General features: G+C 45.1%; 1 protein-coding gene across 2 annotated transcripts; it reads left to right on the top strand.

Moving 5' to 3' along the window:
- Positions 1 to 613: 613 nt before the first annotated feature.
- Positions 614 to 15,593, top strand: TMEM14A (transmembrane protein 14A). 2 transcript variants are annotated; one of them, XM_075598204.1, is made up of 5 exons: positions 614 to 785; positions 4,920 to 4,999; positions 9,618 to 9,719; positions 10,566 to 10,653; positions 12,692 to 15,593. In XM_075598204.1, exons 2-5 carry the CDS (start codon positions 4,924 to 4,926, stop codon positions 12,729 to 12,731), a joined length of 306 nt encoding a protein of 101 aa, XP_075454319.1. In that variant the 5' UTR covers positions 614 to 785; positions 4,920 to 4,923; the 3' UTR covers positions 12,732 to 15,593. The 2 variants fall into 2 exon arrangements, with proteins under 2 accessions (XP_075454319.1, XP_075454318.1); XM_075598203.1 differs by lacking the exon at positions 614 to 785 and adding an exon at positions 3,138 to 3,220.
- Positions 15,594 to 15,829: the final 236 nt, after the last annotated feature.

Genomic DNA, 15,829 nt, shown 5'->3' with positions numbered 1-15,829 from the left:
TTCCCCATTGTTAATTCTGCTGCACTTAGATTTGTTTTATTTTTTGTTTCTTCCCTATGCTCCCCCTGGATTCCGTGTCTACTACGGTTATCCCTAAGTGTACAAACTAATTTTACTTTTTTGAAGGTCAGTCAAACTGCCCAGGCCACAAATTAAAATAATTAAGGAAAAAATATAAGTAACGGAGGAGGGGGGGTGGTATTTGTTTTAATTAGATTATTCCATTCAGGAAAACAGGCACTGTTGTGGTTTTTTTTTAATTTGCCTTAATTTTGTAGGTGTTAGAATCTGATAAATAATTCACACCGCCCTCAAAGTTTTTGCTGTACTTAAAGACTGAATGCTTATATGCCCCCAGACTCCCTGGCTGCAGTGGAAGCACTGTATGCTAATAGATAATGGGGAAGGGCAGGGTTGCAGACCTGTCTGAGACGTGAACGTGCTCACAAGTGGTATTTTTATTTGCTGCGCTTAAAATACGGCACGTGTAGTTCCCAGCACTATCCACCAGATGGCAACGACAGACCGCAGGATGACAGCAAGAATAGGTCAAATCCAAAAATGAAAACGAAAGTATCTGCTCAAGAGGCGGAGCAACAAAAATAAGAAAAATAAAACCGGGCATGAAAATAAAATGCGATTGTCAATGATACGCTCTCTATACATGACTACACGTGTCTGAGGAATCAATGATTATAAATAGGCAGGGGAGCGAATGTTGATGTCTTTGTACAGAAGGGGTTAAAGTTGAAAGGTTAGAAGCTGGAGGCGGGGACCAAGGAGAGGTAGGTTTGGACTCTGGATCCTTTCTTGACTTTGTGGGGTATATGTATCCTGGCAAAAGTGTTGCAATTCTGGGGGAAGAAATCTGCATCATGTGTATCAAAGCAAAAACTCCCATTTAAGTCAATAGGATTTTTGATATGTATGGTGCAACTGTTTGCTGCACTTTTGCTGTTGATACATATGCTCTGATATGGGAGGTAGATTCATAAAGTCACCACTATTACACAATTCTCTGAAGACCACAGGCGCTGAAAGCATTTAAATGCAGGCAGAGGAGGGGGTGAGATCGGAAGTAGAATAGGGTGTTCCAGATCTGCTTGTTTGTTTTCACCATTAGCTGAGGGGGTTGTGCTGGTGTTTGGAGACGGGATATCTTCTAACAGGCACACCCACCAACATTAGAAAGCAGTGTTTGTGTGGAGTAGTGCAGGGGTGCTTAACTCCATTCCTCAAGGTCCCCCCCCCCTGGTCCCCAACCCCAACCCCCCCCCCCGGTCCCCAACCCCCCCCCCCCGGTCCCCAACCCCCCCCCCCCCCCCGGTCCCCAACCCCCCCCCCCGGTCCCCAACCCCCCCACTGGTCCCCAACCCCCCCCCCCTGGTCCCTAACCCCCCCCCCCCCTGGTCCCTAACCCCCCCCCTGGTCCCCAACCCCCCCCCCCTGGTCCCCAAACCCCCCCCCCCCTGGTCCCCAACCCCCCCCCCCCCCCTGGTCCCCAACCCCCCCCCCCCCTGGTCCCCAACCCCCCCCCCCCCCCCCCCCTGGTCCCCAACCCCCCCCCCCCCTGGTCCCCAACCCCCCCCCCCCCTGGTCCCCAACCCCCCCCCCTGGTCCCCAACCCCCCCCCCTGGTCCCCAACCCCCCCCCCCCTGGTCCCCAACCCCCCCCCCCCCCTGGTCCCCAACCCCCCCCCCCTGGTCCCCAACCCCCCCCCCCCCTGGTCCCCAACCCCCCCCCCCCCCCTGGTCCCCAACCCCCCCCCCCCCCTGGTCCCCAACCCCCCCCCCCCTGGTCCCCAACAGGTCAGGTTTTCAGGATAACCCAGCTTCAGCATAGGTGGCTCAATCAGAGGCTCAGTCAAATACTGGCTGATTGAGCACTTATGCTGAAGCAGGAACTGATTGAGCCACCTATGTTGAAACAGGGACTGATTGAGCCAATTGTGCTGAAGCAGGGATATCCTGAAAACCTGACCCGTTGAGGTGGGGGTACTTGAGTTGAGCACCCCTGGGTTAGTACTGGTAAATTGCTGCATTATGTAATTTTAGTGTCCTTTATTACATGTTTTTTTTTCTATTGACTTTCAGAAGATCGTAGGCTGCATTATTCTCTAGATACAGAGCTCTGAATATGTGGGATGTGTGTGGGTCGTTTTATTCAACCAGGAGGTGCTTTAAATGGTTAAAAATGCTTGTTAATGTTGCTTTATATTGCGACATGTTCATTGTGAAGGACCCAACATCAAAAGGTTACTTTAAAATAAGTGCAGCCTTCCAGTATTCGATTTCAGCCGCTCCAGTATATGCATTTGAAACTAAACAAGTTCTAAATTGGCCTTCTTTTTCAAACACAGATTAATGGTGAAAGGCGGTTATTACGTTTTTTTGCTTTCTGTGATTTGTGTGGCTCATTTAAGGCCAATGTAATTATTCCCCAGGTCCCTGTTTTCTTGGGAATGAGATGGCACAAAGGTACCAAAACAACGTTACAATGTCACTATCTGGTTTTTAAAGCTACAAGGGGAAAAAACAGGATGTGTAATCCTTGGCCACTCATTGAAATGCTTGCCAGACCTAGTAACTAATTTGTGGGGCTATTAATATGGGTATCCATGCAGAGAAACGTGCGTTTTGACACATTGCTCTGTTTGTTTTGCGGTATATATATAAGAACAGTTTCTTACATCGACTGCAGAATGTGGAGGTTTTTTGGGGAGATAAAAGTAACACAGAATGGTGTAGTGAGATGCAGAATGTGATACATCTCATTATAGTCTATGCACCATGTAACTGCTCCCCAACGCCTACTGACTGCAAGATGCAAGCTGGGACAACATCAGGGTTGCCACCTTCTACTGAAGGCCAACCCGGAAAAAAATCCCTTACTTTGTGTGGTGTGTTGGTGCGGCGGTGTGTCCCGGCATCCTGCGGCAAGTTCTCCCTCCAACTGCAGTGAACATGGCTGCGCGGTGTCAGAGGATGCCGCATTGCCATGGCAACCGTACGCTACGTAACTTCATGATGCTATTCGGCGTAGCTACATGACGTCACGTAGTGTCCAGTTGCCATGGCAATGTGGCATCATCTGACACCGCGCAGCCATGTTCACTGCAGTTGGAGGGGGAAATTGCAGGAGCATAACGGAGAATGCCAGAGATGCCGCCGTGCCGCACCCCGCCACCCGGAGATTGGCGACGACAACCCGTAGCCCAGAGGTAAGTTCCTGAAACCCGGATTCTCCGGGTCAAACCCGGAGAGGTGGAAACCCTGGGCAACGGGCTTTTATACATAGAACCAAAAGTAGTAGCTGGGTTCAGAAGAGAGTTTAGTTCTGTTAAATAAAAGGGAAAACCTGCTTTACAAGTTGCCCATTGTAACAGGAAAATGTATGAGGCCTTTTGTAATAGAGAGCACTTTTTCTTAACAAAAAGAAAACTTAGATTAGTGTCATTCTGTAAGGCCTAGTTATCTCACTTCAGTTACTGCTTATCACACTCAGCAAAGAGGTCCCAACATACTATACCAGCAGGTAGAGGTAGTCCTCACTATCCAACGTTTCACTTTACAACGAATGCCATATCCAACGCTTTACAATGTAATCCAACGGGCCGTTTTTTCGACGCCGGAATGCGTTATCCAACGCTCACCGCCACTGATTAACATAGGACTCACTTTACAACGGTTTCACTATCCAACGCTACTTCCAGAACGGATTCTGTTGTATAACTGAGGACTGCCTGTAAATAGGGCAAGCAGCTGGGTGTGTACGGGTTTCATGCTACATTACACAATACTACTTTCGTATGACCATTTGTTTCTTCTTTGCAGAATACATGAATGATTTGGGTGTGAAATCCTTTTTAAAGGGACAGGCTTGTGTCTGTTTAATAGGATCTGGCAAAAGGGAATAACCTGCCAATCAATCTGAAATCATATCACGCGCATCATATGTATAAATCCCACCCGTATTTAATCAGGAGAGCCAAGTACACACGGGTAATTGTACAGTAGTAGTCACTGAGCGATTTCTTTCCCCGTTTTGCGGTGTAAAATCTGTCGGCGGATTGTTCCAGTTTCAATCCGTGCGGATGAATCCAAAACCGCCACTGGATACAGTCCGCATGGATTCTGACAATCCAATTCACGGATTCCAAGAGTACAATCCGTGGATTTCTGCAATCCAATTCACGGATTCCAAGAGTACAGTCCATGGATTTCTGCAATCCAACTGAGGATTCCAAGAGTACAATCCATGGATTTCTGCAATCCAACTGAGGATTCCAAGAGTACAATCCATGGATTTCTGCAATCCAACTGAGGATTCCAAGAGTACAATCCATGGATTTCTGCAATCCAACTGAGGAGTTTAAGAGTAGTATCCGCAGATTCTGCAGTCCGTTGGCGGATTTATAAAAATCCTCCAATGAATTGTGGAATTTGAAGATATTACTCTTAAAATCCTTCGTTCGATTGCAGACCCTCCACCCACGCGTTTCACGCCCCCTATGGTGCTTTTTCAAGGAGTTGAAAAAGCGCTGTAAGGGGCGTGAAACACGTGGGAGGAGAGTCTTCTGTTTTTGTTCATGTTCTTTATGAAGTTTAATTAAATTGATTTTAGTTTCTTTTTGCTGGTGAGTTTCCTGATTTTTTTTTTTTTTTTCCTCAGAGCGGCAATATACCTTTTTGATCTATTCATTCTTCCTTTTTATACATTTTAGTCTGTTCCTTAAGTCCATCAGTACCAAATAGACACTTTGAGGTTTGTTGCACCCCTGGAATTCATGGCATTAAAATCTAGATTCACTAAATGTCGCGAATGGCATTGGCGCTGTTTAGTACTTGTGGCTGTATTTGTTGTAATGATACATTCAATGTAACTCATGTTAATATTCTGCTTTTCTTTGCATCCACCAGAATCATGGCTATTGACTGGATCGGATTTTGTTATGCCACCCTTGTGGCTTTTGGTGGTGTCCTTGGATATACTCGGAAAGGTAACTGCACCTACAAAGATGACCTAAAACTGTCTTCAGTCTACTGTATGCTGGTTTATTTATGGAACAGTCTCCCACTATTTCAAGCATGAGAGATCATGATTATGTAGATCCTACTGTTTGATCGTATGTAGGCCAAATGGGTTCAATCTGTTGTCACCCTCTATGATCCTGTATGTAATAATGTCGATACTTAATAGTTAAATCTATTCCAATCTCCCTACCCTATCAGAAGTTCTCCTCTAGAGTTATAAAGTCACGCGACACACAATGGAATGGAAATTCCAAGGTACCTTAATTATTATTTTTGTGACCGCACTGTATTGCCACACAGTGTAATAAACAGGGGAAAAGCTATTACAATACAGCGTATTGGAGCAGCTTCTAGTGGCAGTGGTGTGAGGTTTGTAAGATGTCTCTTTGGAAACATGGCTATTACATACAGACTTGGAAGAGATAGGAAAATGATTTCCATACACGGAGGAAAGTTTGGGGGGAGATACATGCTAGTGTACTTAATGGTGCCTTGATCCTTTTCTGGGTGAGATATAGTGATTCTGGAAATCCATGCCTGGAATAGAATAATGTAGCAGAAAAGCATCAGATGAAGCTGTACAGTAATTCCTGTGTGATGTTGCTGTCCTCAGGTGGGAGAGAGAGCCCAGAAACTGTGAGCATGGGATTCTGGGAGAGGAGATATCTCAAACTATGTATAAATTAGTAGATTATGAGAATTTTTTAATTAGGGTAGTACTTGTAATTGACCAGTCCGATATGATGTGTTTAGCTCAAACATTATTATTTTCGGTGAGACTGCACTTTTGAGTTTAAGGAGCTTATTCTATATACATCAAATCAGCTGTCGGGGGGTTGGGGTTCTGTTGAAAATCACCATTAAATTCAATGGGGATTTTCTTCCAAAAATGGCCCAAACAGCTGCTTCAGCGGATGTAGAAAAAGAACCTAAAAGAGATTAGCAAGAAAAAGGACAAGAAAAGGCAAGAGTTTGGAGTGAAGATAGAATGTTTCAGAGCAATTAAATATAAGGAGTGAATCACTTAGCATTACATAATTTAGCAAGTGTAGCGTTAAAGTGTCACTAAAACTAAGGCCTCGTTCAGGGTGCCAGAAGCAGGAGTTGGAGGGAGGGCGTTCGCGAGGGCAGGCGGTAGTCTGCTGGGCGATGTGTGTACATCCCCAGCAGACTTTTTCAGGAGTTGAGGAGGGGACGGGGGCTACAGACCTGAGGTTAGGGATCGGTGTTGCAGTCTTGAAATCATTCTCAAGAATGATTTCATTGGCTGCCGAGTTCCCTGTGACGCTGCTGCAGCTTCAAAAAACGATTTTTTTGTTTATTGAAACTGTAGCCAGCGTCAACTCCGTTCTTCGGAGACAGGGCAGCTGCTACCCTGACAACCAGTATTCAATTTGAATACATTGTGTCCCACGGCAGCTCGCACGGCAGCACGCCCTCCCTCCGAAGCCTGCACCCTGAACGAGGCCTAAGGCTGCGTCCATAGCACGGGAAGCCGTGCTGAGCCCCTGCATCCTCAATAAGGATGCCTTGAGAGGGGGCTCACGCGAGCGTCCGCAGGCGTGCTGACGCGTTGGATTTTTCAGCCGACAGGCGAAGCTGTCTTTCAGAGCGCTGTCGGCTGAAAATATCCAACCAGCGCGAGGCAGTGTCAGCGTCGGTGCGTCGCAGGCGATTGGCCCAGCAACGTCACTGCCCCGCCTCCCTCAGCCTCCCCCCGCCTCCCGATCGCCTCAGCGTCAGCGCGCATCAGCACTGCTACCCCCTCTATGGATGTGGCCTAAGGCATTGAATTCTCAGAGACCAGAGAAACTTTCCATGACGTGCGCGTCGTCACAGAGAGGCCCGGTGTGGGACAGTGTGGTGGCTGGCCAGCAGCTGGGGAAATGCCCGGCGGCAACAAGAGGCCTGACCACCGCCGGCCGGCCCCCCCCTCCCACGGCAGCACAGTGAGGGAGAGAGGTAGCAGCTGGGAAGAGGCAACCTGCGGACGGAGGAGAGCCGCATGTAGGTGCTGAAAGAGCCGCAGGTTGCCTACCCCTGGTCTAGGACATATGGGTGCAGCTGTTTAGCAGCCACCGCTTTTCCACCTCACCACTGGGACATTTGGCCACCGCAGGTACTGTGTATGCTAACCCCTTACACTAAAAACCATAACCCCTTTCCCTAAAAACTTTAACCCCTTTCCCTAAAAACTTTAACCCCTTACCCAAAAATCCTTAACTCCATACCTTAACCTTAAACCGTTGCCCTAAAACCTTAACCCCTTACCCAAAAATCCTTAACCCCATACCTTAACCTTAAACCGTTGCCCTAAAACCTTAACCCCTTACCCAAAAATCCTTAACCCCATACCTTAACCTTAAACCGTTGCCCTAAAACCTTAGCCCCATACCTTAAAAAACTTAGTCCGTTAGCCCATTACCCTAGTAATCCTAAAATTAACTCCTAATGCTAATCACATACCTCAGCATAGGGGAACTGGGAACCATTGCAGGGTTCTGGGGCATCCGGTGGAGCTGCGGTCTGTGTGTGCAGCATCGGCCGAGCTGTTTGGAGTGCACACTGCACACACTCACAGCACACTGCACACACTCACAGCACACTGCACACACACACTGCACACACTCACAGCACACTGCACACACTCACTGCATACACTCACAGCACACTGCACACACTCACAGCACACTGCACACACTCACAGCACACTGCACACACTCACAGCACACTGCACACACTCACAGCACACTGCACACACTCACAGCACACTGCACACACTCACAGCACACTGCACACACTCACAGCACACTGCACACACTCACAGCACACTGCACACACACACAGCACACTGCGCGCACACACACAGTCTCACACAGTCAAATACACACACACACAGAGACACACTGTCTCTTTAAGGGAGCTTGCTCTCGCAAGACGGAAGCAGAGACAGGGAGAAGAGCTGTCAGATGCCGGGTAAGTGCTGTGTGCTGTTGCCGCTACAGCGGACACAGTAACACCACAAAAAAAATGTAATTTTTTTTTTTCGGCGGCCATTTTGTTTCTGTGACCCTGTTTATAACGCGGTGGCCCCCGAGGACCGCGCTATAACGGGGTTAAGCTGTACTTTGTTCTGTTGAACTGCTGGGAAATTCCATAGAACTGGGGTTTGGTTCTGCAGACTATTCAGGCTCAACTTAAGCGCTCACAAGGACTATGAGAACCCATGATCGCTTAGCTGAGGTGGCATTCTGGAGGACTGTGGTACAGCTCTTTGTAAGTATTTTCCCCCATGCCATCGCCCTTTTCTTGTATTTGTCCCAGGTGTTGGAATCCCTGTTGTGCCCCCATGTAATAAATCAAAAAACTTATTATGCTCCCTTTGTCTGGCTAGTGGGACCTGTGTCTCTGGTAGCCGTATGAGCTGGTATAGGGTTGAGCCTACCCTCAATGGTTCTCGTGGCAGCGGATACTCAGAGTTCTGGACAACGATCAGGGACTTGATTGCCGGGTAACACCATTACATAACAGTCCCCTTTCGCTACTGGCTAATTCTTGCAACAGTGGAAGAAAAAAAGCCGTCCGCTCCTTTTAGAAACTGAGGGAGAAACAGGATTGTGCAACAAAAGTGGGTCACTAGTCTTACAACTTTAGAAACAGGTTTCTCAGAAACTCTGGTGGGTACAGAGATCGCAGTCTTGTTGATTTATGTGTGTATTTACAGTTTCACATACGCAACAACTTAGTTGAAAGGCACCAAATGGTTCACTATAGAACCATTGCTCCATCTGTCCAGGTTCATATCTAGAGATGTTTGAACCAGTCCAAATTTGTTTCCTGAGTTTGCCATTCAAAATGACTTCCGCGGTGTAAAATCCGCCGATGGATTGTTACAGTTTCAATCCGTGCGGATTGATCCAAAACCGCCATTGGATACAATCCGCTAGTGGATTTTAACAATCCCATTTGTGGATTGCTGAATCCGTGGATTGCTGAATCCGTGGATTGCTGAATCTGTGGATTGGCTTCTTAAAATCCGTCAGCGGATTGTGAAATCCGCAAATGGATTGTCGGTGTTTTAAAAAACAATTTAAAAAAAAATAATTTAAAAATCTGCAAAAGGCGAAGCCCCATTATTGAGTCTGATTCGTGGACCAAAGAACCGACTGATCCGAGGCGGATCCAAATCCACAAAAACAATTTGCCCACCTCTATTCATATCCCCGCTGCAGCACAGTGTCGCTTGGTGAAGGGAATTGTGGTAAAAGCTCGTAGCATTAAGGGGAAAACGGAAAAGAGAAGACTGTTTGGAAGTTATGAAGAGGAAATGAGTGGGATTGTATGTCCACGTGTTCTACCCTCATATTAATTACATGCATTGCTTTGAATAAAAGCCCTTTTTATTGATACACACAATAGTCTTTTATGTTGGCTATAGTTTACAGTTCCATGTATATGAAGAGAAGCTACTGACATGCAGAGGCTGATTGTGTCTTAATTAACAACTTAGAACTCCGCTTCTATTTTTCCAGCCATTGTTCTTGTGTGTGTGTGTGTGACCTCTTGTTATTGTGTGTTCTGCAGGCAGCATAGTGTCCTTGGCTGCAGGTCTTTTCTTTGGCCTGGTTGCTGCTTACGGGGCGTATTGCGTAACATGGAATCCCAGGGACGTGAAGATATCGCTGAGTAAGTAAAGGAATGCAGAAACATTCAAAGCAGGAGTGATTGAAAACATGGTAACTACAGTAAAGAAAGAAGCCCCAATGCACATCCAATATAACAAATTATTTCATATAGTACATTACTAATGTTTTTTGTTTCTTCTCGTACTGTAAGTATGGGTCATTTAGTTCAATCCTTTGGCCCTATCAGCAGGTCCTACAATAGCAATTTTATACAGTGTCTTTTGTATTTCTTGCACTGCAGAGAGAGGGAGAAACACAGCAATAATGTTGCCGATAGCATGGGATGCATGACTTGTTTGCGGTGCCTAAAGGGTTCATATTTAGGCGCACTCTATGAGCGCTATTGCACTGAAAACCGGTTAAAAGCCAGGAGTGTGCTCGAGGTCACTCCCCCAGTGGCACTCCAATTGGTACAATTAAGTATATACAAATATAGTATTGTGTGTCTGGGGTTTGAGCTCGCTAAGCATGTGTATGCCTAAATGAAAACAAGGTAAAGAATGTATCAACGTGCTTCCAGTATGGAGCTATCGATCTGCGAGACCATGACACATTTCCAAACAAAATGGAGCATTAATAAAAAATAATATATATATCGGTTTTATGATTGCACACAGCACTGCATTACGGAGTTAATACAAATGCTTTGCGAGCCCCTCCTGTGTGACATGGTTACAGGGTCACTGCAGCCCTGACTCTCCTCTCAACCCCGATTTAGTGCCACGTTTAATTGTTTCCACGTTTTGGCCTTTTCCGTTTCACACAGGGGTTTAATTTCTAGTACTATTTTATATGATGCTGTTGGGAGTTTAGGAATAAAGTAAAATGCCGCTATCTGTTTCTGCAGTTGCTGCATCTACGCTGGCTACAGTAATGGGCCTGAGGTACAAAAGATCGAAGAAAATGATGCCTTCTGGACTTGTAGCAGGGATCAGGTGAGAATTCAGGGATTCTGTTTTATTGCTTGTCGAGCATTTCACATTTGCAGATCTGTGTAGATGATTTAAATGTGCAGCCTACCCTAAATCCAGAGCCGGTTTGATGGTGGTGCAGTCGCACCGAGCCGCGCGGTTATAGAGACCCCGCGCTCTTCCCCACAACAATTAAACTGGTTGCCGGGGGAGAGCGCGGGGCCTCTGTAACTCTCTTACATTCTCCGGCGGCATCTCCTCCTGCAGGGACCCTCATCATGGCGCCGCGACGTCAAATTGCCTCGCGTTGCCATGACAACGGGACGTCTGCTGACATCACACACTAACATCTCAACTCTCCCATCTACCATCCTTGCAAATTAAAGCTGAAAAATGAATGGATCCACATTGGATTTGGGCAGAGCCGTCTGGGATGATCGCAGGGCTCGGGGCAAAAACGTGTGGGGCCTCTTACCTGCGGCATCTCCTCCTCGGCGTCCCGTCATCATGGTGCCGTTGCCTCAAATGGCGTCACATTAACATGACAACGGGACGTCATACGGGGTGTCACCTTGCTATGACAACGGGCCGCCCTGTGGCGCTGCGTTGCCATGATAACATGATGCCACGAGTTGTGATGTCACATTGTTCCAGCAACACGACACCATTTGACGTTGCTGCGCCATGATGAAGGAAAGCTGAGGAGGAGATGCCGCAGGTAAGAGGCCCCACACGTCTCTGCACCGAGCCCTGTGGACATCCCAGCCGGCTCTGTCTAAATCCAATGTGGATCCATTCATTTTTCAGCTGTAGTTTGCAAGTATGGTAGCCTGAGGGTTGGGAGAGCTTAGATGTTATTGTGCATTGAGCATGACTTGCCATAACCTTACACAGGCAATGCACCCAGCCCTTCTCATTCTCTGACCTGTCAAGGTGCTGATGTGCACAATTATGAATTTCAGTATTCATGGAGAGAGTTAAACTGCCTAAAGGTGCAATTCCACATAGTTGGCCAGTTGAATTTCTTAAGGGCCTCTAAATGAGGAAGTGTTTGTCACTCAAGTGGTTTCTTTATCCCACACTGTCCTTATCAGAGAACCAATAAAGTTAAGGGGAGGTGCGGAGGGTGGGACTCCAGGCTGTACAAGCAGGTGCTGAGCACACAGTGACATCCCACGCACAAGAGAGCAGAGGAAACTAGACCCCCTACCATGACTAACTTGAAATAAAAAATACTTGGTGTCATATTTGGGTGGAAAAGATATCGACCCCCCCACCCCACCCCCAGATAAGACTCTTTAAACATGTCACTGGAATGAATTCACTTTGATCCTAGGAGGGATTTCCCCTTTTAAAGGAAAGATTTCACATGTTTTTTGTTTGTTTTTTAAGAAATCAAAATAGTGACATCGTTTATTTAAAGGATTATCACGTGTTTTATTGTGTCCAGGAGGAGCTTTTAGAGCTATTTTTTTTTTGCCTGCACCTTCAACAGTAAAACAATTACAACTACAATTAAACTATGTAAACAATGTTTTTTGCAAGCTATGGTTGACTGCCCTGCAAGCAAAGATGCTATTGTAGACATGTCACATTTAGTGCTGCAGGAGGACACTACATTTTTCCAAAAGTTTTCCCTTTTGTTCTTAAGAGATGAGAGTTTCTCTCCTGCTATAGAGGCATCATATTGTGTTAAGCATGGGTCGTTTTTTTTTTTTTTTTGTGGTTTGTTTTAAAGAGTCCCTGATGATGATAATGATGATGGTTTTACCAGCAATGGACCTGGATGATTAGTGCAAATGCACAAAGTATGAAATAAGATTAGACTTCTCTTTATCAAAGTAAATCAAATGTATTTGATAAAAGAACTCTCTGATGATATATAATTATCGTGCCAATGTGCTGAGGAAAGATCTATCTATCTATCTATCTATCATTTTCAAGAATGTCCTGAGATACAAAACTCAGAGACAAGCAATGTAATCAAATGCAGGACTCCTGGACATGTGATGTGAATGAGTTGAAGCTGTTCTTTACTAACAACGCTCTCTGTTTTATGCAGCCTGTTCATGATCTTGAGACTTGTCATTGGTCTATTCTAAGAGTGTACACCAGCTGGGAACTTGCCTACGATCAACTATTTCTCCTGAGATCTAATAAGTGCTTTTGACTTCCTTTCCAAACAATACATATTTGTTTTTAATATCAAATATGCACTGAATGTTTACCCTTCTGCCAGATGTATACTGATTGTGATCGCCGAGGATGTTTTTATTTGAGGTTTTGTGCAGTAAATGCAAATACAGAGAATGAATTCCAGTGAGTACACGAAATCATCACTTTTCTGCTGTAACAAATGTGGTTTCTTACATGCAGTATGGGTTGTGGAACAGGACATTGCTGTGTCCCGCTCTTCTTCTCTACATGACAACACAGCTCCTAATGATTTCACATTACAGCTCTCCCCACCCTTCCTTTCTGTACCCTATAAAACTTTGTGAATATAAACCGTTTAAAAAAAAAAAAAATTCCAATTGAAAGAAGAACCTTTTATTACAGCTGAAGGTCCTGTTCTCTTAAACCCGCGTTTTTTGTGCTAATTTTTCATTGCCGAGATACTCCATACCACAGTATACCAGGGATGAAGTAAAATAGCTGCAGGGATGTACACTAGAAATTACAACAGTAGAAAAAGAAGGGATACTGTCGTTTTTCATCTTTGTGAAAAAGGAAAAAAGTAGTTCATTTTATAATGCAGCTTTGTTCCTAAATAGAAGTTGACAAAATAAATTCTGAATGGTCCTGCCTCGGGAACAAAGCTGCGCCATGATCTGATGCGGATTCTGGAGAGGCTGCTGTAATGTATTGATTGGGGCTCATTCTCTGTCTTCAGGTTCATTGCTAGACAGTACAGTAGATGATCTGTGAAAGCATTGGTGCAACTTAACAGCAGTTCGGTATATGAGGACATGTTTGTACCCTGAATATTTTTGGATACCATGCGGTTATCATCCTTTAAGGCAGGGGGTGGCCAACTTCAGTCCTTGAGGGCCACCAATACTGTAGGTCAAGTTTTAAGGATATCCCTGCTTAAGCACAGGTGGCTCAATCTGTGGTTCAGTCATTGACTGAGCCACCTGTGCTGAAGCAGGGATATCCTTAAAACCTGACCCAGTGGCGAATTTCCCATTAGGCCCGGGCCTAGGGCAGCAAAATTTTGAGGCGGCTAAAATGTCCGCCCCCATATATTTTTGCCACGCTCTCTCAGGCCTATCGGGCCTGATAGGAAGTCACTTAGCTGTTGCGCTATGGTTCAGAAGGACGAGGGGGGCGGCCACATCAGCCATGTGCCTGTGGGCGGTGGATTTTAAAATCCGCCCCTGACCTGCTGGTGGCCCTTGAGTACTGGAGTTGGCCACTCCTGCTTTAAGGTCATGTTTGTTCTGGAGACTCATTGTAGGTTGTGATACTTTTTAGTTATCCAAGAAGAGAGTTATGCATGGGTGTAACAATGTGCACAGAGATTGTGAAACCTCAGGAATGCAGATGACGAATCAGCATGTCCATGGGGCCAGTAATTGCTTGGTAACCGATATCCTGCAGGTATTTCATGGGAATCTTAGCTAGGTCGTCTTATCCCAAAGGGCTCCATACAGATCATGATACATACAAACGGTACAATGCCACAAAAGCAGCTCTCGCGTGTGGAGATAAACATCTCTAGTAATCCTATAATTACAATGTATTTGTATAACGTGTCGTATTGCCTCACTGCTTTAATCAGCGCAGCATAACGATGTGTGTGAAATAGAATGAAAGCTGTGTTCTGATTGCATCATCTCTAAAGCCATCGTTTGATTCTTGTTTTTCCCAGCAGAGAGAGAGTCAGGGATTAAAGGCCCCTCCTGCACCTTGGGGTATAATTTGCCACGGTACAAAACTATAGCACGGTTTATGGCTTCATAAAAGGAAAATTATTTCTAAGACCGGGGTGGCCAACTCCAGTCCTCACGGATCACCAACAGGTCAGGTTTTAAGGATATCCCTGCTTCAGGACTGAGCCACCTGTGCTGAAGCAGGGATATCCTTAAAACCTGAGCTGTTGGTTGCTCTTGTGGACTGGGTTTGGCATCTCCTGTCTTAGAAGAACCTTTAGACAATGCTGTATCATTTTGTCATGCCAAAAGTCTCAGCTACCTTAACATTTGTTTGTTTTTACAATTGTTGAAAGCTCAACAGCTCTCGCGAGGCCCTTCATCCATCACTTACTTTGAATATTTGTAGTAAAATTGTTTGCGTTGTCATTTTTGTGAGACCAAAAAAGGAGCCCATCAAATGTGTTTACTGACCTCTAGACATGTACAATCTATGTGTACTATGGATATGCCCTGAGTGCACCACCCATACATACCAGGTTTAGATGTGTAGAGTGAATGATCTTCTTTATTGTATTAGTTTGATTGGCTTCCCCTATGCTTAGGCTTGGGAACCACAAGAGCTTGGAAAGTAGCCTCAGGTAAACAATCACAAACAGAACAGATCACTTTTCCAATACAGCAGCTCGGCAGATCTGACCATGGAAGGCTAAATATTGCATTTCAGCAGCATGTTGGCTTTAAATACAATCTATGACAAATGTCCACATTACTATAATGAAATATATCACCACTTCTGATTTTCTCCAACACTAATAGGGCTACTAAAATTATTCTCTACATTGTCACAGAACTGAATTTCTAAGTGTCGACATTTACAACCCACTTGCTAGGATAGACTGGGGTCAGAATTTTGGCTAAAACAGCAGTCAATTGGGGAGTGTGTTATGCAATTGTTTTTTTTTGTAATTCATTTTTAATACTTTACGTTTTGTTTTCATAATTGATTTTTTTTTATTATTTCTGTATTGTGCCTTAAGGCTTCTCAGCTATCATTTATAAAGTACATAAATAAATTTATCATCAGCATTTGTGGTATGTTGTGTTTTCATTGTGGGCATAAAATCTATTAAAAATCCCTTGTGATATTACAAAAATATATCTCTATATCTCTCTACCTCTAGACCAAGAGGTGTTTTCTTAATTTCATAAGTATGTATTAATTGATATTAAATTTAAAGCACTGTGTGAAGGTAGGGGTAAATATGGCTACTGTTAATAAAGATTAAGTTTGCCATTATCCCTACCTGTCAGTAATACATTGG

The sequence above is a fragment of the Ascaphus truei genome, chromosome 4 (assembly GCF_040206685.1).
Source record: "Ascaphus truei isolate aAscTru1 chromosome 4, aAscTru1.hap1, whole genome shotgun sequence".
In the NCBI taxonomy this organism is placed as follows: Eukaryota; Metazoa; Chordata; class Amphibia; order Anura; family Ascaphidae; genus Ascaphus; species Ascaphus truei.
The sequence above is the reverse complement of the archived record's forward strand: the minus strand, read 5'-3'. Positions and strand labels throughout refer to the sequence as shown.